At 50.4% G+C, this 25,803-nt stretch overlaps 1 protein-coding gene across 1 annotated transcript in view; it reads right to left on the bottom strand.

Moving 5' to 3' along the window:
* Nucleotides 1-2,505: 2,505 nt before the first annotated feature.
* JAG1 (jagged canonical Notch ligand 1) overlaps nucleotides 2,506-25,803 on the bottom strand; it is a 35,407-nt gene continuing 12,109 nt past the window's right edge. The window contains exons 4-26 of the mRNA XM_062203868.1: nucleotides 22,564-22,818; nucleotides 20,845-20,905; nucleotides 16,595-16,725; nucleotides 16,293-16,412; nucleotides 15,731-15,844; nucleotides 14,529-14,642; nucleotides 13,803-13,916; nucleotides 13,305-13,351; nucleotides 12,812-12,985; nucleotides 12,235-12,385; nucleotides 11,266-11,430; nucleotides 10,703-10,816; nucleotides 10,122-10,235; nucleotides 9,924-10,037; nucleotides 9,642-9,758; nucleotides 9,138-9,165; nucleotides 8,606-8,691; nucleotides 7,359-7,472; nucleotides 6,674-6,783; nucleotides 6,351-6,584; nucleotides 6,018-6,149; nucleotides 5,673-5,823; nucleotides 2,506-4,801 (exon numbers count right to left, since the gene is read on the bottom strand). Of these exons, the coding sequence (XP_062059852.1) occupies nucleotides 4,344-4,801; nucleotides 5,673-5,823; nucleotides 6,018-6,149; nucleotides 6,351-6,584; nucleotides 6,674-6,783; nucleotides 7,359-7,472; nucleotides 8,606-8,691; nucleotides 9,138-9,165; nucleotides 9,642-9,758; nucleotides 9,924-10,037; nucleotides 10,122-10,235; nucleotides 10,703-10,816; nucleotides 11,266-11,430; nucleotides 12,235-12,385; nucleotides 12,812-12,985; nucleotides 13,305-13,351; nucleotides 13,803-13,916; nucleotides 14,529-14,642; nucleotides 15,731-15,844; nucleotides 16,293-16,412; nucleotides 16,595-16,725; nucleotides 20,845-20,905; nucleotides 22,564-22,818 (3,218 nt within the window). The 3' untranslated portion in view covers nucleotides 2,506-4,343. The remainder of the gene's footprint in view (nucleotides 4,802-5,672; nucleotides 5,824-6,017; nucleotides 6,150-6,350; nucleotides 6,585-6,673; nucleotides 6,784-7,358; nucleotides 7,473-8,605; nucleotides 8,692-9,137; nucleotides 9,166-9,641; nucleotides 9,759-9,923; nucleotides 10,038-10,121; nucleotides 10,236-10,702; nucleotides 10,817-11,265; nucleotides 11,431-12,234; nucleotides 12,386-12,811; nucleotides 12,986-13,304; nucleotides 13,352-13,802; nucleotides 13,917-14,528; nucleotides 14,643-15,730; nucleotides 15,845-16,292; nucleotides 16,413-16,594; nucleotides 16,726-20,844; nucleotides 20,906-22,563; nucleotides 22,819-25,803) is intronic.

Below are 25,803 nucleotides of genomic sequence, written 5' to 3'. Positions count from 1 at the left end.
GGCACCCTTCCACTTCAGATAACCAAGCTGTTTGTTGGCATTGTTGCAGACTGACATAGCCTGAGCTGGGATGTTTAGCTGCTTGTGGGGTGGAAAAAAAAATGTTAAGAAAAATAATTGTTGTTTTTGCAAACTATCTATTTAAAAACAGAACCTCAGGAAGCAGATTTCTGTTCCAATGCCTGGATGAATCAGAGCTTACAAAGTATAAATACACATTAGCAGGAGGAGGCTTCCCATAACCCATGTGCTTGTGTGTCTTCCCAGACCAGGAACCTCTGAACTCCTGTTTCTCATTCCCAGTAGAGGCAAGAAAGAGACCCACAGTCAAAACGGAAATGGTGGAACATTGCTCAGCCCAAATTCAAACTTCTGTAGGCCTGCAGAACTTTTTTTTTTCCTTTAAAGAAAGCTGATTTTTACCTGCACATTTGCTCGCTTTGGGACAGGTGTAAGCCACTTAGAAAGGTGGGAAACCTATGCTGTGGTTCCTTTTGCTCTTTGCGACCTAAGAAATATTACTAAATAAGTTAACTTTGACTCACTGACCTCTCAGACCGGCTAATAAAGATGAAGGGCTTAGACCATAACTTGCTCAAGGGGCAGTGTAATTATTTTACTTAAAAATGATGTCAGGTGGCAATTTAGCAACAAACTGGCTCCCAGGGTATTTAATTCAGTTTAACAAGGAGGAAAAACATTGTAATTAATGAAGAGCTTGTACTTCAGTACTTGAGCAGGGTTGTTCTCAAATTTTACTGTACATAAACTGGGGTGGGGGCGGGGAGGAGAGCTTGTGGGGAATGCAGATCCCAGGTCCAGCTGGATGGGTCTGGTCTAATGGAGTCGTGGGCTTAACCTGGGAATCTGCATTTAAGGGAGATTTACCACTCAGCCTTACTTATATTCTAGTGGATATATTCCAAATCTACACTGTAAGTCTATGATTTCCCATCATAAAACAACCAGCTGCAAGTTGCTTCATTCCTGGGATTTCAATGATACATTCTAATGCTAGAGTTCTAGTCAGTGCGGTTTCTGGACCAAAAGTGTTTTCTCTTCCAGGACCCCTTTAAAGAGGGCCCAGAAGTCCTTTCTTTTCCCCTTTCCGAATCCCAGGATAGCCAGGGCTTCACTCCCTACTCCCTTCTCCCCAGAAAAGGGAAAAACCACCCCTCACAATTAAGTTCCTGGCTTTGAGCTGTGCCTAGGAGGAGCTTAATCTATGCCCTCCCACTACCAACAGCGCCCTGGACAGAAGGTTCGTTAAGACAACACCCATGAATCTCAAGATCACTTCCCTCCTGGAATGAAGAATCACAGAGGCTCATTAAACTTTTTTCCTTGGCACAAAAGCATTTGGCAGCTACCCAGAGAATTTTAGGGTCCTGCAGAATCCAAGTTTACAAACCACCAGGACAAGGTATTGCTTCAGGATGGTGTTTGAATCCAGGGCGACTGGGCCAGACTGTCTGCTGGTTCGTGGTCTGTGTTTTCTCCTTTCCTTTGACTCCACCTTACAGAAGCCAGCTGTCTACCAGTGTGAAAGTATTGCTACACCAACCCAGGAAGATGTCACGGGAACCCGGACTGTACCATCCAGGTCTTGTTGGCTGCCTCCCCAATGAGCCAAAAGGCTGTTGGCCACTCTTGGGGCCATCATGGACTCTGGCCCCCTGATGACCTCTGCTGAGGCACAAGGAAGCAGAGACCCCCAAAGCCTGTCACCCATGCCTAAACAAGATGCCCAAAGAGGACAATTCCTAGCCTAGTAGAAAAAAAATTTTTTTTTCCAAGAATGGAAGAAAAACATTCCCATCAGCTTTTCCTGTATTCAGAGTCCCTGACACCGTCTGAAGTTCAGCTATGAAAAACCAGAGGTGGGAAGAAAGGCCTAAACTGGTGAAGCGCCGGGGGTCAGCCTTGAGAGGGCTACGCTTTGGCTTCCTACCCAGAAGCAAGGGCATTCCTGTTGACTCCCCGCAGCTGCTGGAAGCTGTCCATGTTCCTGTCGCTGCCACTCATCCCTCCCTGTAGAGGTGCCAGGGGCAGTTTCCCCTGCTCCCGCGGGGCAGGCAGGGACCTCAGCTTCTGCCAGTAGACCTCCAGATCCCAGCTGCCACCAGGGAGACCTGCAGCTCTTCTGCCCTTGTACAAATAGAGAAAGCCCACCTCATGGCAGGCCAGACACCTGGCAACTCACAGCAGCGGGGCCAGCCCCACAGATTCCCACGTACCAAGGTGAGGAGTACGTGGGTCCTGATGTCAGAAGCTTGTAAGTGCTACCTGCTCTGCAGAAAGAAACCACCCACAATGGATGAGCACGCACAAAGTCTGCAATGAAGACAGGACATCAGTATTAATCCAAGTAGCCGGAGTGTGGGGAAAAAAAACAGCATTAAACGTCCCTCTTCATCCCCCCAATTCCAAACTATTTAAAACCCCCGTGGTGCGGTGGGCATTTCCCGTGAGTGCTCACAAACAATTCACCGCCACACTAGAGGCCATTAATCCAGTGGTGTTTATTCAAGCAGTATTCACACTTGCTGTTGAATCACAAGGGAATCCATGCTCCCCGAGACGGGGCTCCCAAGCTCCAGCTCCACAGCAGCCCCATGGTTTTTGAGAACCTCAGATGAAGTTTCTGGTTGAAAAGCCATTCAGTTCTTCGTCCTTGGGCCCATCAGGCACAGCCTGTTACACCCGACTACCAGGACAGGCTCAGCAGCGTGGCAGGGGCACACAGCAAAGCCACGGAGAACCATGTAAGCTCACAGGAGGCCACACTGGTCCATGTTTTCATACAAAAAATTTAATAAATATTACTTTCAAAATTTATTGCCAGGAACAACACATCAAAGATGCATTTCTGTGTTCATATAACACCAACAGGACAATACAAAGTATCTTCACGGTCTCACTGGTGAACCAACAAGATTACTCTCTTATAAGCCTTTTTGACCTTGAACTTTGTAATAGCACTTTGATTTCCTCACTTAAGGCAGGCAGTGTACTCTATGGCAAATCTAAACAGTGATCTTACGGGACATCTTATGGTTCAAGTATTCAACTAGCTTATTAGAATACTCCCTAAATGCAGCAGATAACAACAAAAATCAAATCTACAAGTGGTTCAGTATTACATATGAATGGTGAAAAGAAATCAGAATTTACAAAGTAAGATTGGTGTGCTTCCAAGTTCACACAGTCAATTTGATATTTTTAATGATATTCAACCACTCACATTTTGGCTACGTTAAGTCATAGCTCAGCTTGTTCCCTTAAATTGCTCTGTAGCTGATCACCTGCTTGTCTCTTTTCAAGTCTAAAGCAGGGGAAAAAAAAGGAACCTGTTCTAGACTAATTCTCAAACTGCCTCAGTCAGTCCTTAAAACGCATTTTAAAGTGATCCTACGGAAGGTGTTTTAACATCTGACGTCGTACAAAAAAAAAAAAAATCCATCAGCATTCCAGGCACAAAAGCCCATCTTATTTTAAAATAAACTAGTTTCAAACACCTTAATTTTGGCTTATAGGCAACACGTAATGAGAAGATAAGTTCAAAAAAATGAAGTCGTAACGCTTACACTGCTATCAAAAACCTTCAGTTCTAAACATACATATAAATAAAAAGGAATGATGTTTTAAGGCTCTTGATTATTAAGTTAATAAATCAAATATACACAGTGATTAATAAAAAAATTATTTACATAACTACAAAATTCTACTTTTGACACATTTTTCCTCTTTAAATTCTTCATTTTACCAGCAACTGCTGACATCAAAGTCCCCCCTCCCCCAACAAACAAAAATACAATAAAAAAAATAAATAATAAACTCATTTGTGATAGTTGCTGTGGTTCTGAGCTGCAAAGGCACTTTCAAATACAGAACTACTTGTACGTCATCATAAAACCAATATACAAAAACAACTCAAGAGTCAATAAATATAAATAAAACTATGATCCTAAGACTGCATCACCATGAGGACATCTGGCAGGAGTGGGAGCTCAAGGCCGGGGCAGTCTCCTGGGAGCCCGATCCGCGAGGGGTCGCAAACACCAGGGCGCTTTTCGCCTACGTGGGTTTTTTGTTTGTTTGTTGTGGGTTTTTGGTTTTTTTTGTTTTTGTTTTTGCATAGCTGTGAGATGCAGCCCTCGCTTTCCCAGCCAGCCACAGAAACTACCATTGCCAGTGTAAGCCAGCTTGTCAAAACTTAAATTAACACAGGGGTTTTGCTAAGTCAGCGACAGCCTCAGACTCGAACAGGACAACAGTTTAAAGAACGACAAGCTCCGAGTGCCCTCAGACTCTACCTAGCTGGTGGCAGCGCCCACCGTCTGCTATACGATGTACTCCATCCGGTTCAGGCTCTGGGCACTCTCCAAGTCTCTGTTGTCCTGTTTGTTTGTCCAGTTTGGGTGTTTTGTCGGCGTGCTGTTGGGGGGCTTCTCCTCTCTGTCTACCAGCGTGTACGCCGGCTGTTTGGCAAACCGGGCCTTCTGCTGGTGCTTGTCCATGTCGTCCTCTTCCACTTCGGAGTTGTGTGTCCTTATTTTAGACATTTTGGAGTTTTTGTTCTCGTAATCCTTGATGGGGACCGTGTTGGCGCCATGCTTCTCAATGGGGTTCTTGATCTGGTTCAGCTGCTCCCGCACGTTGTTGGTGGTGTTGTCCTCCGAGGCCGAGTGCGCATGGCTGCTTGGCTTCCGTCGCTTCCGCACGCACCAGTAGAAGGCCGTCACCAAGCAACAGATCCAAGCCACGGTTAAGACAGAGCTCAGCAAAGGAACCAGGAAATCTGGAAGGCAGGCACAGGATCAGTGAACGCTCAGCACAACAACCGAGCCATCAGCCCAGGAACCCAAGAAAACCAACAGTGCTTCCTCCTGGCAAGTCCCTAACAGGGGCACCATGGGGACAAGTCCCTTTTTACAACTGCATGTAGTCACGTCACAGCTCTAAGGGGCCCTTAGAGACCGTGGCACTTGTGTGGCCAGAGGGGTCAGGTAGAACAGCAGCTTCTACAGGCACCCCAACTCTGCTTGGGGCCAGAGGTGTCTTGTGACTGAAGCTGTTTTCAGAATTCTCAGAAGCCCAACCGGAGCACAGACAGCACAGGCCCATGTTCCCACCTCGCCAGGGCAGTGAGGGCTGGGATCCTCTAAAGCATTTGGCACAACAGGCAAGATCCCACTTGGGACGCCTGCATCCTGTCGGAATGCCTGAATGAGTCCTGCTCAAGCTTCCTGCTAATGCATACCCAAGGAGGCAGCAAGTGCTGGCTCCAGTACGTGGGTCCCTGCCACCCATGTGGGAGGCCCAGATGGGGTGCTAGGCTCCTGGCTCCAACATGGGCCAGCCCCAGCTGTTGTAGACAGGGCCATCAAGCCCTCTATGAAACCTGCACTTCACCGTCTGTGTCATGACATCAAAGCTCCAAACCAGGCTCGGTGCCACCTCAGGCTCCAGGCACAGCGGTGCTTTGCCCTAGACTCTTGCTATTGTTCTTCAGGGGAACGCACACAGTGTGCTAGCAGGCAAACACCAAAGACAGCAGACCTCTGTCCCCATCAGCCACGTGACCTTGGACAGGCTGGCCCCAGTGTTAACAGGTGCGGTGGGTTTTCTGGGTGCGGTGAGGAGATGGATTTGCTGCACTCGACACCTACCTGTTCTGTTCTTCAGAGGCCGCCTCTGAACTCTCACTTCTGCCACGGCAGCGATAAGGGAGCTGTTTCCGTCCCGCTTACTAACAAGGTCTATTATTTTGTCGGTGATTTCTTTGATGGGGTTTCCATCATCCCGGATGTCTTCAGCGGACTGGAAAAAAACAGTCCATTTTGAGAGCCAGGAACCAATCAAGGTAGCATTCATTCAAAATTACTAGACAACCCATGCACATGGGCTTTTTATTTTTTCCAGTGTATTTGGCCCCATTTTGATACTACATAACTGAAGTTTTAACTACCTTGCAGTCAAATAATTGGGTATGTAAGAATGAATCTTCTACTCACAATGGCCACGTGTATTTCATTGTTTGCCGAGGGCGAAGGCTCACAAGCTATGTAGATTGAATATTCAGCAGACACATTCTTCAAAATATTCAGGTTCCTCAATTCACTACAAATGTGTTCCGTGGTGAGACCCTGAAACAGTTTTTGAAAACCCACACACGTTAAGATACAGGAAGAAAGCAAAAGGCTGATGTTTGGAAGCAGGGCTAAAACCCAAGCCTCGTTTTACCGTAAGACAGGGGTTTAGGCTAAGGGGAGGTGGATCTCAACTCCCTCCTCCTTTACAACAAGCACCTGCACACCATTCTCAACTCCTAAAAAGGTGCTACTTACTGGGGACATCATCTCCTTGTTAAAGGTGAACGTGATGTTTGCACAGTTATCCTGGTAATAGGAGTCCGAGGTGCACTTGGTCTTCACAGGCTGGAGACCGGACGACCGACACTCGCCCACACCAGTGCAGGGGCGGACGAAGCACTGGTCATCCAGGATAGGGATGCAGCTCTGCCCACTGGGACACTCGCTGTGCCCTTTGTGGAGCAGACAAGGTCGAGGGCCACACCAGACCTGCAGAGAGAACAGGAGGTGGCAGCTTAGCAGGAACACCCACGCCGACTCCAGCACGCAGGAGAACCACAGCAGTTCCCATGCCCTACCTTCGAGCACGCAATCCGTCCATTCAGGCACTGGCAGGTGTTACAGTCATCATCCCATTTGGCCCCATCTGGTATCACACTCCCCATGGTGACGCAAGGTCTCCCTGAAACTGACAGGTGGAGGAGAGAGGTCAGTGAACATACCTCTCCATGGAGTGCATCAAGGTTCTTGCCTCTTCAACTCCTTCCTTGTTATGAAATGGTTATACCCAGGCACTAACAGTTCATTCCAGGACAACAGGTACATATATTCCCTGCTCTCACTGACTCTGCCTATTAGCCTATGTGACCTGCTTGGGCCAATGCAACAGCAATAGAGGGGACAAGAGACCCTTATCACCAGACTGTCACAGTTGAGCTCGGCCTCTCAATGGGCCTGGCCATTTGCTAATAAAGGAAATGTGCCCCCCAGCTAGCTGCTGGCCAACCTCACCTGACCCCCCAGCACAATCTCACTCTGCCCACCTACACAATACAGCCAGTTTCGGGATCATTTGTTACTCAGCCATACTGTGGCAACAGCTGTCTAAAAGTAGCTACCCTGTTTGGGGCAGACTCCTCCTGCAGCCCCCCACCATGTGTCCCCCCACTGAGCACAGCACTCAAACATGAACAGGCAGAAAGGTAACTGCAGTGCCCACTAACTGCTAAGATGCAGGGAGTAGCCAGGGCCTGGCCCACTTACCTTCCTGGCACTTGGCACCACTGTGCCCTGGGGGACAGACACACTGGTAGCCATTGATCTCATCCACACAAGTTGCCCCGAAGGCACAAGGTGAAGACTGACACTCATTGATGTCTAGGAAAAACGGAGTTCAAGTTTAGGCCCCAGTGTGGAGCAGCAGTGGTTTTTCTTCTATATTGTTCAGTAACACAGATAGAAAAGCTTATAAAACATAAGTCAAAGCTGGATGACTTTTCACTCATGTATCCCCAAAGCCTCCACCCTCCCTAAGATCCCCACCATCCTGACTTCTGCCAGCTCAGAATACCAATGTTTCATTCGTTTTCCCTGACAGTACAATTTAGAGCAAGGCCAGCAGGCTTTTCCTGAAGAGGCAATAGCTTAGGCTTTGCAAGCCCTAAGGTCTCTCGCAACTGCCCGACTCTATGGTGACATCATGAAGTAGCCATAGATAATGTAAAAACGAAGGGTTCTGGCCATATGCCAAAAAAGCTTTGTATAAAAACAGGCCGTGGGCCAGATGTTGTACCCTACACCAGGCTGTACTCTGCCAGCCCCTTAGAAACACAGAACAGATAAAACCTATGCCCACCCAGTGCTGAGGTCCAGTCACCCCAGACCTGGAGATGTGAGGCACTAGTAAAGTTTCAGACAATAGAGGCCAAGAACAAACCAGTACTAAACTGACTGTTCTATACTTTTTTTTTTTTTTTTTGGGGGGGGGGGAAGAATAGAGGACTTGTAAGAGAGTAAAGACTCAAAATAAAGGTTAAGCTTCCTGAAAAATCCACATTGCCTGCCTCTCACTTTTATTTTCTTCAGGCCTGCTCAAACCCACTGCAGAGCAAGCAGCCTTCAGAAGCCACTGTTCAAGGCCCTTCCGTTTGCCTTAGCTCCACGCGACAGCTGTGGTTACCATCCACGGGCCCACAAGTTCACATTAGTCATGAGGAAAAGCAAACGCGTTCCTTGGGGCCTCCGTGTAGCTTAGTCGTCAGATTCTGCAGCTGGCATTCACTTCCCCCAAGAACTATGCAAGCTGTGCCACCCGGGGAACCACTGGCAGGGACCTGGGAGGAGCCAGCTAGGGACACCTTAATCCCAGCTGGAGGCAGGAGATTATTTGCTTTGTCAGGGTTCCTTAAAGCAGCGATGGCTTTAATTGTTTTTAAAGATGGACAGTCTCGGGCTGAGGAGTGGAGCTGGGGGAGAGTAAAGCCATTGGAAAAACCAGAGTGGGTCCTTACTTATTCTGCAATCCGGCCCGGCAAAACCCGGGGCACACTCGCACCGGTACCAGTTGTCTCCATCCACGCAGGTGCCACTGTTGTAGCTAAGAAAGCAAAAAATAGATAAATAATCCCCCTGGGTTACCAACCAATGGCCCAGTCCACATCTCTGACAGCCCACCCATCATGTATGACTGTGCCACTTAGAATCAGCGGCTGTCACCCCTGACCATCCCGGGGAGTTTACAAAAATACTGATGCCTGGGTCCCAGCCCTAGAGAGTCTAAATTTCCTAGGTCTCGGTTGCAGCCCAGGCTCTGGGACTTTTAAAAGCTCCCCAGGTGATTCTCCTGTGCAGCCAAGGTTGAGAACCACTGCTCTAAATGAAGGCACAACCTGGCTAATTAAAGCGTGCTTCACAGAGCAGCCGGCTCAGCACCACCCGGGAGCTCGTTAGGACAGCGAAGTCTGGAGCCCCACCCCAGACCTCCCGACTCAGAACCCGCACATAAAGCCAGATTCCCACGCAGGTTAAAGCTGTCAAACTTACCAGGGATGAGGGCTGCAGTCATTGGTATCTGCAAAGAAAAGACAATTTAACTGTGAGGCCTTCAACAGGGAAGGCAGTCTTGGCCCTAAGTAAAAGCACCACTTATTTCTATAATAACCAAATGATAAAGTCGTAGTTAACACCAGCAAAATACGCTTAAAACCTCTGCTAAATTGGAACCAGGCCTGCACCACACTCGGTTTCATTTGCCGTGGGACACATGTACGCAGGAAGAGGCCCTGGTAGGGGAGAGCATGGAAGCAGACAGGCTGCTGGTCAGATCCAGAGCCGGGAACAAGACACCATCTGTCTCCACTTATCTCATTGGCGACTTTCTCATGCCCAGGTCAGGACTGCATCCCATCAAGTCATTAACACAGACCCAGGTGATACAAAAGCAGACATCAAACAGCTCTGCTTCTGGTTTCGATTGCAAGTCAGTCCCCAGGGGTGTCAGACTATGCCGCAGCAGCCCTGGGAGAGTTCAAGGGGGAAGACACTCACTCTGGGTACAGATGGGCCCCTCCCAGCCTTCTTTGCACACGCATGTGAAGGACTCGCCGTTGACCACACAGGTGCCCCCATTATGGCAGGGGTTGGGCAGGCAGCTACTATTCCGGGCTACAAGACAAGAGCAGGCAAGACCACGCTTCTGAGAATGCGCTCACCGTCTGGAGGGAGCAAAAACCGGAACCCCGGAACATGACCCTAAGTCCCAGGAGCCAACCAGCACACAGGCTCCTGCGGCTACGCCCACCACAGGTCCCCTGTGGGGCTGATGGTTACCTATGTTGCAGGTTGTTCCTTCCCAGCCACCAGGACACATGCACTTAAATGCATCCCCTTCGTCATAGCAGGTACCGCCATTGTTGCACGTGGCCTCATCACACTGGCTGTCACCTGGAGGAAGAACAGCTTGGCATGAGCCCCCAGCCAGACCCCTCCCAGAGGCAAGGACAACCGCCGGCACCAGCTGCCACTTACGCGAGTGGCAGGTCTTTCCTTTCCACCCGTTTTTGCAGTCACAGTAGAAGTCGTTGACCAGGTCTCGGCACGTGCCCCCATTGTGGCAGGGGTTTTGGCTGCAGTCATTAATATCTAGAATCGACAAGGAGATGTTCAGCCAAAAGGTGATGCCAGAACCATGCACGGCACACCCGGGCCCTCCTTTCCAATCCCCACATTCCAAGAAAAGCTGAGCAGTCTGAGGACTTCAACACCATCATCCCCTTTTCTAGGAATAAAAGCGCTCCCAAAAGGGCTCCTGTGAATGCCCCAAGCCGGGCCAGACAGCGGGCAGGCCTCTGAAAGTCCCATGACAATTAAATTCAAGATGAACAGACACTAAAATAACAGAAAGAGTGCCTGCCTTCCACACAGGATCTGTATTATCTTAATTGCGCTGTCCCAAGCAGAAGTCCCTCCCCGCCGGCTGTCAGCAGTGTTAGCAAACACAAACAGGACACCACAAGACAGTCCTACTGCACACAGTCCCCAGGTTGAGGCGGGGTCCTCCCAGGGCCCTCCCCTTTGCAAGACTGTCACTCCCAGCACTGCAGACTCACTGGCTTCACAGTAGGCCCCCTCCCAGCCATCGCTACAGATGCACTTGTAGGAGTTGACGCCGTCGATGCAAGTGCCGCCATTCTTACAGGGGTTGCTCTCGCAGTCGTTGATATCTGTGAAAGGAGGGAGGAGGAAAAGGGGGCTGAAGGACAAGTCATGCCACAGCCAAGCCCTGCGCCTTCCCAGCATCTCAGCGTGCTCAACTCCATGGGCACCGTTTTCTGAAACATACGGGCAGCTCAGCGAGCAGGGGCCTCCAGACAGTGCCTCCCCATGTGGTTTCATGGCCTCACTCACGAAGCTACTTAGGGGACACGGGGAAGAAACTTTTACAGAAGAGAGGGACCATCTACACTTGTAGGATTCCAAAACATTCCAGAACAGGCACGGAGGCCCAACAAGATCTCGTAAATGGAACATGACCTCAGTCTCAGGTCCCAGATGTAGTAAGCCTTTGCCAGTCTCCCCAGTCTTCCCCTTTCTGATTAAGTGACTCCTCCCACCCCACCCCCGGGCTGAGCAGTGGCAGCTGTGGCCCAATCCCTGATGAGAGGGGTCTTACTTTCATGGCAGTATGTTCCCGTGAAGCCTTTGTTACAGTCACAGGTGAATTTGCCTCCCGACTGACTCTTGCACTTCCCGTGGGGACCACAGACGTTCGAGGAAATATACCGCACCCCTTCAGGCGTGTCGTTGGACGCCATGGCCACTGTGCAGCTGTCAATCACTAGAAGACAGGCTGGGGATCAGATCACAGCCAGGGACACGCACAGACATGGCTTTCCTAAGCGGAGGCCCCCATGGGCCATGCCCTGTTTCCTGGAGAGCAGCGCCCTTTGGCTGAAGAGGGGAGAAGCACTCGGCAACGTGCCCTGCCGCGCAGTGGCAGGCGGGGCTGAGACACCTCATGGAGATTGTTTGCTTAAAGCAGTCTCCCCCTCTGCCTGTGGGCTCCCTGCATCCCACTCGGGCATGTGGTAAATGCTTGCTAAGGAAAAAACTCAACCTCCTCCCTCCTTAATCTCGCTTCAGACAAGACGCAAGGACACACCTGCAGAAGCCTTTAAAAGGTTGTGCGGCCTACTACAGCAGCCACGGGCCACATGTGGCTACCGGCATGTAAATGAGTTTCTAGTGACACCAGTTCACACCTCTAAATGCTCAGTGGCCACCGTGGCCAGGGCTACCACAGCTGACGACACAGCTAGAGGACATTCCCGGCTGCTGCAGGAAAGCTGCTGCTCTGAGGAATTCAACTTGGGGTTGCCAGTCAGCCCACCCCAGAACAAGAGTGAGAAATGGATTTCACACGCTCTCCCCTGGGCTGCCTGTAGGCAGAGTCTTCCCACTGCTGGGCCCGACTAGATGGTTTCCAGGTGTCCCGACTTCCCTCGCAGGCAGACCACAGTAGTTTTAATCTGCCAGTCCTCCTTAGCTCTAGGCCCTTTCTGGCAGTACCAAGGAGAGGTGGCAAATTGGGGTGAAAGAGGACGAAGTCTGGGGAAAGCCGGGTTCTGGGGGCCGGGGGTACCTTCACAAGGGGTCGTGCGGCAGTGGTCTTTCAGATGCGAGCAGTTCTTGCCCTCATAGTCCTCAGGGCACTTGCAGAAGTAGTCGCTGGCACGGTTGTAGCACTGGGCACCGTTCTGGCAGGGATTGGGCTCGCAATAATCTATGTCGAGCTGCAAATGTCAAGCGCAGGGAAGGAGGGAGGGGGAAAAAAAAAAATCAAAGTAAAACAAGCATCATGGCCCCTACTCTGGGGCAGGAACATGACCCTCCATCTGCTTCTATAAAGAGACACCTTGTGTCGTATGCCCTAGGTTCAGGTATGTATTTGAAAAAACAGAGCAGAGCGCAGAGCGCACTGAGCCGGGGGTGATGGAAATGGAACACAAGGCCAAACAGTATGGGCTGCAGGCTTCAAGCAGAGAATCTTTCATCAACCTCTCCTGCCAACCAGCATCTGTCTAGCGGAGCTCCTAACCAATAGGACGACAGACGTCACGAGACTCCAGACACGACAGTCAAGAGGGGGGCACGTGGAGGAAGAGGGGAGGTGGCAGCGCTGTGGCAGCTTGGCCGTCTGAGGCTTCATCAGCACTCACCTGACAGAGGTTTCCAGAGAAACCAGTGGGACACAGGCACTGGAATCTGTTGATTTCATTCTGACAATGACCCCCATTCAAACAGGGGTTGCTGGCACATTCATCGATGTCCTTCTCACAGTGGTTGCCTGCGTAGCCAGGTGGACAGATGCAGCGGTAACCATTCACCAGATCCTGGAGGGGCAGAAGCAGGAGGAACACACGCTGACTTTGCACTCCAGACACAGGGCTTCCCCGCCTGTTCGCAGGGCCACCACTGTTCAACTAAAGCACTCCTAACTGCCTGAGGCCATAGAGGAATCCTTCAAGATGACCCTCCTCCCCCCACCCCGCCCAGGAGGCCGGGGAATGCCAGCCCCAGGGAAACATCCAGAGACCCCCCTCTCCACCTGCATTTCTCAACCTCATGGGGACGGAGCTCTCCCCACATCCCATACATCTTGAGATCTGCTGTCAGTCGCCCAAAGTTTGGATCAAGCAGGGGTCTACATACCCGACAGGCGGCGTCATTCTGACACTGGCCAAGGCAGTCATTGATATCTAAAAAGTAAGTAAGTCATCACATTAAAGAGGCAAGTTTTTTACAACTTCTATAAGGGAACAAATTTCATGTATTTCATATATACAGATGGACACGCACAGTGAGGAAAGAGGAGATTTACCCCAAAATATAGCTTCACGGAAAAGCCCTCTCAGCTCGGGACAGACCAAAGTCTCCCATCAAGGTCCCCCTGTGAGATGGGGCTCCCCCGCTAAGTGCTCCAGACTCAGGGAGTGAAACGTCACGCCCTTGTCCCCGCCACCTTATCAGACTATGGCCAGGTTGGCAGCTATGGAGCCCGACACAGCGTATGCTGGCACTGCTGCACTGACCACGACCTCTCCAAAAACATCCCCAGTTTAAGTGTTCCTTCCATGGCTCAAGCCTCAGAACTGCAGCCCGAGCAAGAGCCTCCAGCCCCAGAAGTTCTGGGGAAACCAAGTCACTCACTTATGTCACAGTTCTGACCCATCCAGCCGGGAAGGCAGTCACAGTAGTAGCTGGCAATCAGATTCTTACAGGATTTGGCATTTACACAAGGTTTGGCCTCACATTCATTTGCATCTGAAAGGAAACAAGGATGACCACTGAGACAGAGTTCTCTCCCCCACCTGCCCCCCTCCCCTTGGAAAGAAACACCAGAGCTGGTGTGAAATAGAGACCCTTTAATAAGGCAGCACAATAAGAGGTAGCAGGCTCCTCTATTGTGACCATCTGAGCCCCCTCCCTTGCGTTGTCCAGGAAGGAGCGCTAATTGATAACTTCCCAGCTGCTGGTTACCAACCGGCCCCACAACAGAACAGCAGAAAGCCACCAGGCATTTCTGCGCAAAGCCCAGCACAACACTAGTTGCTGGGATCTAAATGTGCTAAGAAGAATGCAGACGGCTCATTCCTCATGAGATCATCCCCGTTTGGAACCCAGCTGAACGCTCCTCGGACAGACGATTGACATGGTTCAAGGAATCCCACAACTTTCCCACAGGGCCTAAAAGAGCTCAGTCCATTTGCATTCAAGTTATTTCTCCCAGGCCTGCTAGGGTCTGGAGAGTACATGACTCCGGAGTGTCACGGAGCGCAAACTCACACCGCTGGCCACATGCTCTGCTTCCTCGAGAGCTTGCGATGATTGCAGCCACCCCTGGTATGGAAATGACAGTCCCAAGGATTCTCTTACCTAACTGGCATGTTTTGCCGGTCCACTGGGGAGGGCACACACACTTAAATCCATTCACCAAGTCCAGGCAGGTGCCCCCGTGAGAACAGTTATTGGGAGAACAGTCATCAATATCTGTTCAACAAGAAAGCACAGAGGAATCGACAGTTTAATGCCAATGCACTGCACAGCCAGGGAGGACGCGGTCCCAGGGAACCAGACACCTGCTCCCAGCAAAGCCACGGCAGGACAAGTGGGACGGGGACGATACGGCTGAAGGCTCCATTTTAGCTTTAAATCCCCCACTGCCCCAGTTCATTTAATCCCCCCTAAGCAGTGGGGGGAAAGACAGACAGCTGGATACCCACAGCGCATCAACCCAGGGGAGCACTGGACGTTCCTTATCTGCCTCATCTTTGGTTTTTTTTTTCCCCCATCATGGCCACTACGCATGCAGAGGGAAGGGAAAGTAACTTTGACAGGTGGCAAACCTCTTCCTCTGAGTCTCCCAAAATAGCACACCCAGGGGCTGCACCCCCAACTCCCACACTGGACTAGGAGATCTCTCTGCCTCTTTTATGAGGTGTGCCACACTGTTGCAGAACTCACTCCCTCGTCTTCACAAGAACCATTGAAGATAGAAGCTGCTACCAGCCCACTGGAACAGGAACTGGGGAGGTTACGCGGTCCACCAGCATCCTACAAGGGCCTCGGGCAACCTGACCCCAGAATCCACATCACCAACCACACCCCATGCCACTGTCAGGGTGCCGATGACGCAATTCTCAGGCCTGAAGGACTGTGGGCTCCCCAATTCTAGGGGGAATTGGTGGGACCCAGAGCTGCACCATAAGGCACCCCAAACAGTTCTAACAGCCAAGTCTCAAGAGCCAAGGTAAGCACTGTAGCCTGCGCCCTGCCCTGGCCTTTTGACAAAATCAGTAGTGCCAACCGCTCGTGAAAGCAGCCTCATTACCAAGGCCACAGCAGAACAATCCCGATGCAGAGGAGACAGCTCTGGGAAGCACATGCACAGCCCTAAGCTGTTCCAAAAGGAAGTCTCTTCCAAGAACGCACATGTGTGCTAACTTAACAGGTGGGCGGGGGTGCCATGAGGCCACACCCACTCCTCCCCGACAGGCAGGCCCAGGTTACATAACCCTAACCCCGAATCCGCATACAATGATCCTCCATAATGGACACCAGCCAAACCCTGGACTTACTCGTGGAGCACGTGGGACCAGTCCAGCCCGGAGAACACTCGCACTCAAACCCCAAGGAGGTCTCCTTGCAGCTGCCTCTGTTGTGGCATGGGTCAGAGAGGCAGGCGTGTTCCGCTACGGAAACCAAGAAGGGCAGTGGTTAAGGGAGGCCGGCGACAGCCACCTCCACCTCCCCCCTCAACAGAATCCCACGCCCACGCCACCATCACACATGCTTCCAGAACTGCAAGCAAGCGTGTAATATGAACCCTGCAGAGATGGGATGTCTAGGAAGAACGGAAGTCCTCTTTCCCGCTATGCAGTCTCCAGCCACATTCCAGGGCATCTCAGGGCTAGGGTCACTGCATCTCTTGCCACCTCCTGCACTAGCTGGCATCACCCATACAACTTCGAGAACTTGAAAGAAGCTTCAGAGACCCACAGGAGGGTTGGAGCCAGGGTCATCAACTCTGGCAACTACGGTCACTTTTTTTTTTTTTTTTTTTTTTTTACAAGTCCAAAGCTTGTACAGCCAAGTTTACAGAAAAACCTCAACAGATCTCACTCAGCATGGAACACTCACCAATTTCACAGTTGGGTCCCGAATAGCCCTCAGGGCAGGAACACTGGTATTTGTCAGGACCGGTGTTGCTACAGGTCCCCCCATTGAGACACGGCTGATGGGTCCCACAGTAATTGAGATCTGCCAAAAAGATGCCAAAGTCACCACCAGACACCTGTCAAGACGACTAACCCTCCATGGTTCTGTAGCCTCGTGCCCCCTTTAAAAATGAAACAATCAACCCCACTTTAGATAAATTCAAACAGATTCAGAATCTTAAAAATCTCCCGCTGTCCCCAGGTGCCCTCCCTCTGTGGGTGTACCTTTGTCACAGAGCTGGCCGCCCCAGTTGGTCTCACAGAGGCACTGCCAGGGCTCATTGCAGGTGCCGTGGACACATCCCGGGTGTGGGATGCACTTGTCACAGTACAGGCCCTGCCAGCCATACTGGCACCTGCAAATAAAGCATATACACCCCCGCTCAGCCAGAGGGTTTTTTTCCTTCTTTGTAAAGATTCATTTATTTATTTAAAAAGCAGAGAGACAGAGACAGAGACAAAGATCTGCCATCTGTTGGTTCATTCTCCAAATGCCCACAACAGACAGGGCTAGACCACGTTGAAGTCAGGAGCCCAGAACTCCATCTGGGTCTCCCATGTGGGTAGCAGGAACCCAAGTATGCCTCCCAGGCACTTTAGCGGGAAGCTGCATCAGAAGCACGGAGCAGTCAGAACTTGAACTCCCATATGGAACACACTGGCTTAACCCGCGGCGCCACAACACCTGTTCCCAGCCTCTTGAATACTCAGAACCGCAAAGGCAAAGCCTTTTCTGCTTTGTTTCTGGGGACAGGGTAGTACACTTTGCAAGGCCCATCAGGGGACTCCTTATAAACAAACATTTTCACAGTTGGGCCAAGGTCCCCTTCCCAGCCGATCCCGACAAAAGGAGAGCTGTTTGGGGAGAGGCCAGTGTGGGGACACCCTTCACAAAGCCACTCTCTTCTCAGGCTCCCGCAAATGAGCGAGGGAGGGAGTATGGAATAAATCAATGCCAGGACCTGGTTGGGACAGACCATAGAAGGAAAGGACTCTGGTGACAACAAAAGCTATGCAAAGGCTGCACTTGCAGCTCCACTGACCTCTTTATCTCAACAGCAAGTCGTGACCCCGGCACAGAGAAATGCAACAAGACACTAAGTGTGGCAGCAAACTGCCTTGCAATGACAAGTTACAAAATCAAATAAGGAGGGGAAGAGGCATCCTCCTTGGGGGAGACCCCCATCGCATCCCTAACCCCAATTCTGCAGGGTGACAGAGGGAAGCAGCAGCACTTGGAACCAATTCCATAGATAATTTGTGACCCATTACCATGGCTGTCCCTGCAAAATTTATAGTTATTTCTCACTTTGCAAGAGAGGGGAAAAAAAAGAAAAAAGGACAGCCGAGTTTATCTAGTTTTGGGGGAGTCAAGTTTCCTTTATAAGCGCCTTGTTCAGCGGACTCTTTCGAGGCCAAATGGTGTCTTTGATCCCCAAACAAAAACACAAATATAAACCTTCACCTGGGTGGGAGAGAGGGCAGGGTCTCAAACCACTCTCCCCTCAAGTTTCAAGCCCTCTGAAACCCTAACCGCCCTCTCAAAAACCAAGCTTTCCCAAAAGGATGTGGGGAGAGCTTGCGAGAGAGCACCAAGCGGCCCCTGCCGGAATGAAGGTGGGGGTGAGCGTGGGACGGGACCAAGGTTTCCAGACTAGGACCTGGGAAGAGCCATGATCAGAACCAACCGACCCGTAAGCCGCTCAGCTGCAACTCTGGAAAACAAACGCCAGTGCCCACCTCCCGCCCACCCCACCCCCGAAGGAAAGGCTTTCAGTTTCCAGAGAGCTGGAGCTAGAGCAAATCCTTGTCATGGGAAAATTATAGGGATCTAGCTAAATAGCTAATCACCCATGGCCGAGAAGCAACTTAACCCCTGAGAATACTGACTAACCGCTTCCTAACTTCTAAAAACAAGCCATCCACACCCAAACACCAAGAACCACGAGAATGTGTGGTTTAAAATTAATCAGACACAGGATTCTGGCTCATGTAAAACAGAACGTCCGTCTAAATGACAAGCGACTATTTCAAGGAGTGAAGCGGGACTAACTCATCTGGTAGAAATGACTTTAAGGAGCGGACACCCCCGTTGGGGGAGGAGGGGGCGGGGGGCAGCTGTTCTGTGGAGACTGACAGTCTTAGCCTGGAAGATAGGAAGAGTGAAATTACAGGCAAACGGCAATATTGTGGCTGTCTTTCCTACCCTTCCCACATTAGGGATTGCTACACCTCTCCGGCCCGCCTAAGAGAAAAAGGAGAGGCAGCCGAGGACCCGGCCTCACCTCCTAACTAACGAGAGCGCAATCCCAAAGCATGAAAAAAAAGCAACCACAAGAGGCCACGGATGACTTCAAAAGAAAACAAATAAAAATACTGACCCTGAAGAGACAGGCATCCACCAAGTTATCCCAGTTTAATAATATATGATTAAGATTCTCATGAGAAATTGAAGCCACTTTCCTCCGGTGATGATTCATCACTAAGTTTGATATCATTGGCAGGCATGTAATAAAGTCAGCATGTGCACCCAGGAAAAGGAAACCCGTGTGCACTTGGGAACCAGAAAACCAAGGCAGTTTTCTCATGGCAGGGAGGAAGAAAAACAAAAAACCGTGTAATACATAATCCAAAAGACAACTGACAAGGCACTTGCCAGTCAGCCATCTCTGTAGCAGGACACGGCCTGCACTTCCTTAGCTGGAAGGTTCTGTTTTGCTTTTCTTTCAAGGGAGGGAGAAGGAGCCGGGGTTGAGAGGCTATGCAAATACCGCGTGGGAAAGTGGCACCTTAAGTAAACAAAGGCACCGCTGCGTGTCTGGGCAGGGAGTGGGAGGTGAGACTTCGAGAGAGAGAAAGGGCTCAACTCGGGAAACAAAGCCTGTTGTTCTGGCTGGGAGAGCCCTCCCCTGCAGCGGCACCGGCAGCAGCAGCAGCCGCCGCATGTTTATTCTGATGACAGTAGCACAAATCGTGGCCTCCGCTGATACGCATCTGAGCAGGGAGCAGAGTCACTAATAGCAGCGCCGAAGTGACTTTCTCCACAACACCCTTAATTAGCAAGAGTGAACGTAGGTGGATTCCTGCGCACATCTGACAGCAATGCCGCTAAACCCTACCGTCACCTGCCACGCATGAGGGCATTGATGGGAGCCCCTTCGGCCTTCCGCAAGATAAACTCTGAAATGCAGCAAGGGGTCCTTTCAGGAACACCTGTTCCTAGTCTCACCTCCTGAGAGTTCAGTGTCCCCTGCTGCATGGGACAGGAACAGATGGAGGGGCGGGGTCATCAGGGTCAAGGCTTCAGAGCAGGAAGACATACTACGCAGCAAAGTCATGGGGCAAACTTGTCAGATGCAGATTCCCGAGATCACGAACCTGCACTTTAACAATCCCCTGGCTCATGCTGGGAATTAGGCTTTGAGCACCGAGCTCTGGAGGCAGCGATTCCTGAAGTAAGGTCCCCCTGCCATCCCATGACAGCAGCATCCCTTGGGCGCTCAGTAGAGATGCAGACCAGGGCCCTCCCCAGCCCTGCGGAATCAGGATCTGCATATTAGCAACAGCCCCAGGTACCATCCTCATTTGAGGTGCACTGGTTTGCACTCTGCTCCATAAGCTGCCCTTGGCTCAAGTCAGAGCAGCTTTGGGGACACAAGCGGCAGGCCCCAAGGATCCATTTAGTGTCACATTCAATCTGCTAATCCTTACAACTTGAGGTTGGGGGCGGGGGGAGAAGAGGAAGTGTAAGACTGTCAGAACGCCACAGACACCACCAATATTTCCCTTCCCAAATTGGCATAATATACATTTCAAGACGTCCCCCCAAACCGGAATCAGGACGTAGCCAGAGTAGGTCTCTGGCTTCTGCATTGTTCCTGGACCATAAAAGAACCAACTTCAAAGGCCAGCAGCAAAAGTCTACATTCATCAGGCTCAACTGACAAGATTCCAGCGCAGCCATTAACCTCTCAGCACCAGCCCAGCTCCCGCCTGCAAAGGGGCCAGGAGATTGTACTAATCCCATTCTAAAGAATGCTGGACTTTCGCCTATTGATGGGAAAAGTGGGGGAGGGCAGGCAGAGGAAACACCAGGGTGGAGGAGGAGAGGGGCACAGCAACAAACCCACATCCCTCCAATCGAGTCCATTAGCACTTTAAGGGAAGATTATGAACGTGTGTTATCAATTTACAGAACAGTTAATACATGAAGTCACCAGCTATGCCCATCAGAGTTTCCTTTTCTCCCCCCAAGAGAGAAGTGCTGTGTGCATTCCACTGGACAGCTGGTATAATTTAATAAGCTTCGGATGTGCCTATCTGATTTTTTTTTAAAAGCTTTCTCATCCTCCAAAAAAAAAAAAAAAAAAAAAAAAAAAAGAGGCAATGCTCACAATAAAGTCAGCCCCTCTCTCTCACATTTAAGAAATGTTAAGAAGCAAAGAACCCCACAACAGACCAGTCGAGTCATCTACCTGCAGTCTCCTGGGAGTTTGCAAGACCCGTGCTTGGGGCTACAGCCCTGCCGGCAAATAGCTGTAAGAAATCACAGAAGGAAACATTAGCGCACTGCCTCCATCATGAGAATGGCTGCATACATTAAGCCTACAAAATCCACGATGTTAAGAGTTCTCACGTTAAGGCCACCGGAAGGAGAGCAAGACGGGAGGGGCCCAAATAACAAATCCAGCTTTAAATTTCAAGGCCATGCTGGCAGATCCTCCAAACACACATGGGGACAAAATGCAGGCGAGTGGATGGGGGAAGGGGCCCTCATCCAATCTCACTAAGCAGCAGTTCGCTCCTCTTGGAGCCCCAATTCCTAGCCTTCCTACATCCACCTTTATCAAAAAAGAAAAAGAGAATCCTTTCTCATCCCACCTGCTCTGCCCATCAGGGTGCAGTCAGATGAGCTCCTAAAACCCCTACAACTGTTTGGTTTCAAAAATCTCATGGGAGCCACAGAGCCTTCCACACTGGCCTCATCTGGCAAGCTAAACTGGCAACATTTTCTTCCCCAAGCAATTCTTTCATGTATATAAAGATTGATGTCTTAAAAATATTCATTCAACATCACAGGGTTTAAGTGACTGTTACTGATTCTTAAAACACCAACTATTTAAAATATATCAATCAATTCCTTCTTTCATATGAATTCCAGAAGTGCCGTCCTTTTTAAAACTCTTGTCACCTGTCAGTTAAGAAAGCAGCATCGCCCAGGAGACCTGCTCATTCCTCCCACATGTCCCCAGGTGAGGGTTTAAAAATTCATTTGAGTTTCAACAAAGAATCTGCCCAGTTATCATACAAAATGGGCAGTCTGTTAACTGTTCCTGAGGGGAGAGTATATGGTTAACTAGTCACCCAGCAAGTTGTAGGAATTAGAAATCACTGAATTCTAGAAGTGGCAAGGACAGCAGACTGCACCCAGGACTCTAGAAACTTCTACGCCTTTGGGGTGGGGGAAGTGTGGGGCTCAATCCCCCAGAAGTATGAAGGAGCAGGCTAGCCTTGCTCCATGCCCCAGCACCCAGGGATGTCCAGCAGAAGCTCACGGGGCTACTCTGAGCTCAGACGTCAGTGGGCTAACCCAGTCCCACTGCCATCTCTTCTGTCAGGCTCCTTAGCAGATCCCGAGAAGGGGACTCACATGCAGGAGGAGGAGATGGAGGGCAAGGGCAAGAGCTGGGCCAAGAGGTGGCTCCAGCTGGAATCTGGCTTCTGCCTGGTCCCAAGGGAGGCACAGGCACATATGTGTGTGTGTGTTTGTGTAGGGAAAGGGGGCGGGCCTTCGTACGCTGTCACTCGCTCGCTGACCATGAGCTCTGGGGAAAGGAGCAGCTGGAAGCTACGAGGCGCCAGAGCGCTCAGCAGCTGGGGAATGGGTGCACCACAGCACCCCCAACAGCTTGCAGAGAACAGAACCTAAAGGTAAGCTCCCCTTGGTACAAAAAAAAACTTTTCTGAAGTCCATATAATTCTTTCACAATACACATCTTCCATGAACTTTTGCATGGTTTTCAAGACTCATTTGCACCAAAATGTACGGGTTTATGCCTTTTGCCCCCCAAGCTCATCTGTTCAGCATCTTCGCACTTAGGCCTGTATTAACTCCCAAAACACCACCCCACCTAAGACAGGAACACACCATCGGACCGCCCAGTGGGCAAGCAAAAAGCCACAGGCGCACATACCTCTGTTACACTCGGGGCCCATCCAGCCTTCCATGCACGTTTTGTTGCCGTTCTGGTCGCAGGCATAGTGGCCGAAGAAGTCGTCTCTGGGCCGGCAGAACTTGTTGCAGCCAAAGCCGTAATAGTAGTCGTCACAGGTCACACGGATCTGGTACTCAAAGTGGGCCACCCCCGTGTTCTGCTTCAGCGTCTGCCACTGGCGGCTGGGGTTGATCATGCCCGAGTGGGAGGCCTTCTCAATAATGCTGTCCGGTTCTAGAGGCAAAAGATGAGCAAGAGAATCGCATTAAGAATCCCCTCAGAGCCTCCTACTGGGACCACGTCGGCTACATACATAAATAAATAAATATGCATGGTGCAAAATGCAAACAGTTGTACAAAAAGAGCAGAAAATGAAATGTTTGCACCCCCTCACCACAGGCAGACACTGCACTGTCACCAGTTGTGGACCCCCTGATGGGTGCACAGTCCTGCATTGCCCAGGAGCTCCTTTAAATAACTTACCTAGGACCCCAACCTCGGGCCTTTAGGCTGTTTTTGCCTCTTGCTATTAACCAGAGCCCCGAGGTACATGTAACACCAGCACTAAGAAGCATCCTAGTGGAGGCCACCAATCCCCTCTGTGCGCAGAGAATCCCAAAGGACTCTCCAGCGAAGCCCTGCCAATCTGCACTTCCACTAGCACAGGAAACTGCATTTCCAGCAGCAGTGCCAACAGGGTTGATTATCGCTTTCTGATCTCCGCCTGATACGTACCCAAGCATCTTCTGTTCTAATTAGCATCTAATTAAGTGAACACCCTTTCAGGTGCTTCACAAATCCTGCGTATGGGTTCCTGTGAGCTGCAACCTGTTCCTCTCCTTTGCCAACCCTCTTGCTACCTTGTTGGCCCTCCCAATTTGCAAAGGCTCTTTACATATTACAGAAGGTCACATGTAACAAATTTCATGAGCCCAAAGGTCAACAGTCTCTTCCCTTCCACCTTTAGAGTTTTGGGCTTTGCTTAGAAAAAGATTTGTCTATTTTTGTGGCCTCACTGGAATTCAAGGAATAGAATGAGTTACATTAAAAAAAAAAAAAAAAAAAAAAAGCTAACACAGCCACCTTTCAAGCTGGGATTTCAATAGCAACACTGCAGATCTAATGTCTTTCACTTTTTCCCACCACCTAAAAGTCAGGTGGGAGAAAAATTCACCCACGTTTTAGAGACAGGTAAGCGAGGCCAGCGCTATGGCATAGGTTAAGCTGCTGCCTTCAGTGCTGGCATCCCATGTGGGCGTCAGCTTGAAACAGGTCATTGAGGTTTGGCTTTTGTTTTTTTTTTTTTTTTTTGCCAAGTTATCTTCTTTAAAGAGGTCTTACTGAGGGGTCAGCTGCTGCCTGCAATGCCAGTGTCCCATGTGAGTATCGGTTCAAGTCCCCTCTGCTCCACTTCCAATCCAGCACCCTAAGTCATCTGAGAAAGCAGTGGAAGATGGTCCAAGTGCCTGGGTTCCTGCCACTCACGTGGGAGACCCGGATGGCAATCCAGGCTCTTGGCTTTGCCCTGGATCAGCCCCAGCCATCTGGGGAGTGAACCAGTGGATGGAAGATCTATCTCTGTCATTCTGCCTCTCAAATACGTAAATCTTTAAAAATAAATAAATACATAAAAATGCTTCCTAAGGAAAATAAGCCCAGAGTGCAAGCGGCTCTCGCAAGGACCAAGTGGTCCCTGCCCTGCAGTCACTTATAATCTAGTCTGACATAAGAGACAGGTAGAAAAATCAGCTCCAAACACAGGTGCCAGGAGTTCAGGGGAGGGTTGTGCAAAGGCAGAAGCAGGGTACTAAGCCAGCGCCCGTGCCTGGTTTTGTGTTTGTTTTCTTAAACCTGGCAGCACTAACTCCTCACCACCTTGTCAAATTCAAGGCCACCTTGGAGAAACAGACTCGGGACCTGCTCACAAGGTCTGTGTGATTCTTACCCACCCACACGGCTGTTTTTCTAGGCCCTGAGCCTATGCGCTCCCTCACAAAGCAAGCCTCACAAGCCCCGCAGGTGACCAGGAAAAGAAAGATTCCTGTGCGCTTCATCCGCACACTGCACTTCCAACACAGCCCTGGCATTCTCTCGACTGTCACACGCGCCTTGAACAAGCCCGCACACCTGCAGACCCACACCTGGGCATATAGCACTTGCACATAACACTGTATTTGCAAAAACTTGAATAAACACAGGCAAAAGACAAGCAAAAACGTCCCTCCCTTAACTGTTTGTTCTGCTGCTTCGGTGAAAATGTACAGCACAATTACAAGATCTTCATGAAGAAAAGGACTTAAACACACTGCCCAGGACTCAAAGCTTCCAGCGTCTCTCAGGCCGGTATCACAGCAAACAACTCCGGCAAGAGTGTGCGTGACCTGCAGGGTATGTACGGACTGACACGGAACGCTCAGTGGCTCACGGCCTTCTCCTTATTTCCAGGAAATGCTGCGAAGATCATCACTTGGGAATCCTCAGGGGGCTCCAAGAAGCTGCCACCTGCTGCAGCAGGGAGCTGGCTTGTCCGTCACACGCTCTCCAGCGCCTGCACTGTTTGAGAGCGAATTTGCTACCTGCTTCTCACGTGCTACTGCCTGAATCGCACTTGCCATCAGCGTGGGGCTTTCAGAATGTAACTGGGACAGCTCCCCGGAGAGCGCAGCCTCGTGACCAGGACAGGATGTCACCACACCTCCCCGCAATCCTCAAGTGCCTGAAGACAGTGATCTCACAAAGCACCCACAACTGGCTTTTGGGCCAAGAGGGAAACCATGACAGACCCAGCGTCATGGCACCTGGCAAACCTAGATGGGAGTCTTAACCAAGGCGGCTAAGGAAAGTCTCGTCTCATGCATGTCTATTTCTATTTCCCTATTAAGCAATACAATAAACTTAAACCATGTACTCTGCGACAGACAGAAAGAGTTAAGACCTTTATACCCCCCCCAGTCCCAAAATGTAACACAAATAACTTCGGAGGACTGAGGACAGGAGGGCCAAGCTCTGAAGATTCTAACACATACTAGAACAATCCTAGTCCACCCTGGACTTCCTTGAACTGTATTCTGCTTATGAGGGTTCATTGTAGAACTGATATCAGAAGGAATTCTGGCCTTCTAACAAGCAAAGATGTATTTCCCAAATTCTGGGATATCTTTAATTTCTATCAGAACTTAGGATGTTTGCAACTTGCTGGGCCCCAAAGGGCAGCCCACT

Source organism: Lepus europaeus, chromosome 10 (genome assembly GCF_033115175.1).
Source record: "Lepus europaeus isolate LE1 chromosome 10, mLepTim1.pri, whole genome shotgun sequence".
NCBI classification, from domain to species: Eukaryota; Metazoa; Chordata; class Mammalia; order Lagomorpha; family Leporidae; genus Lepus; species Lepus europaeus.
The sequence above is the reverse complement of the archived record's forward strand: the minus strand, read 5'-3'. Positions and strand labels throughout refer to the sequence as shown.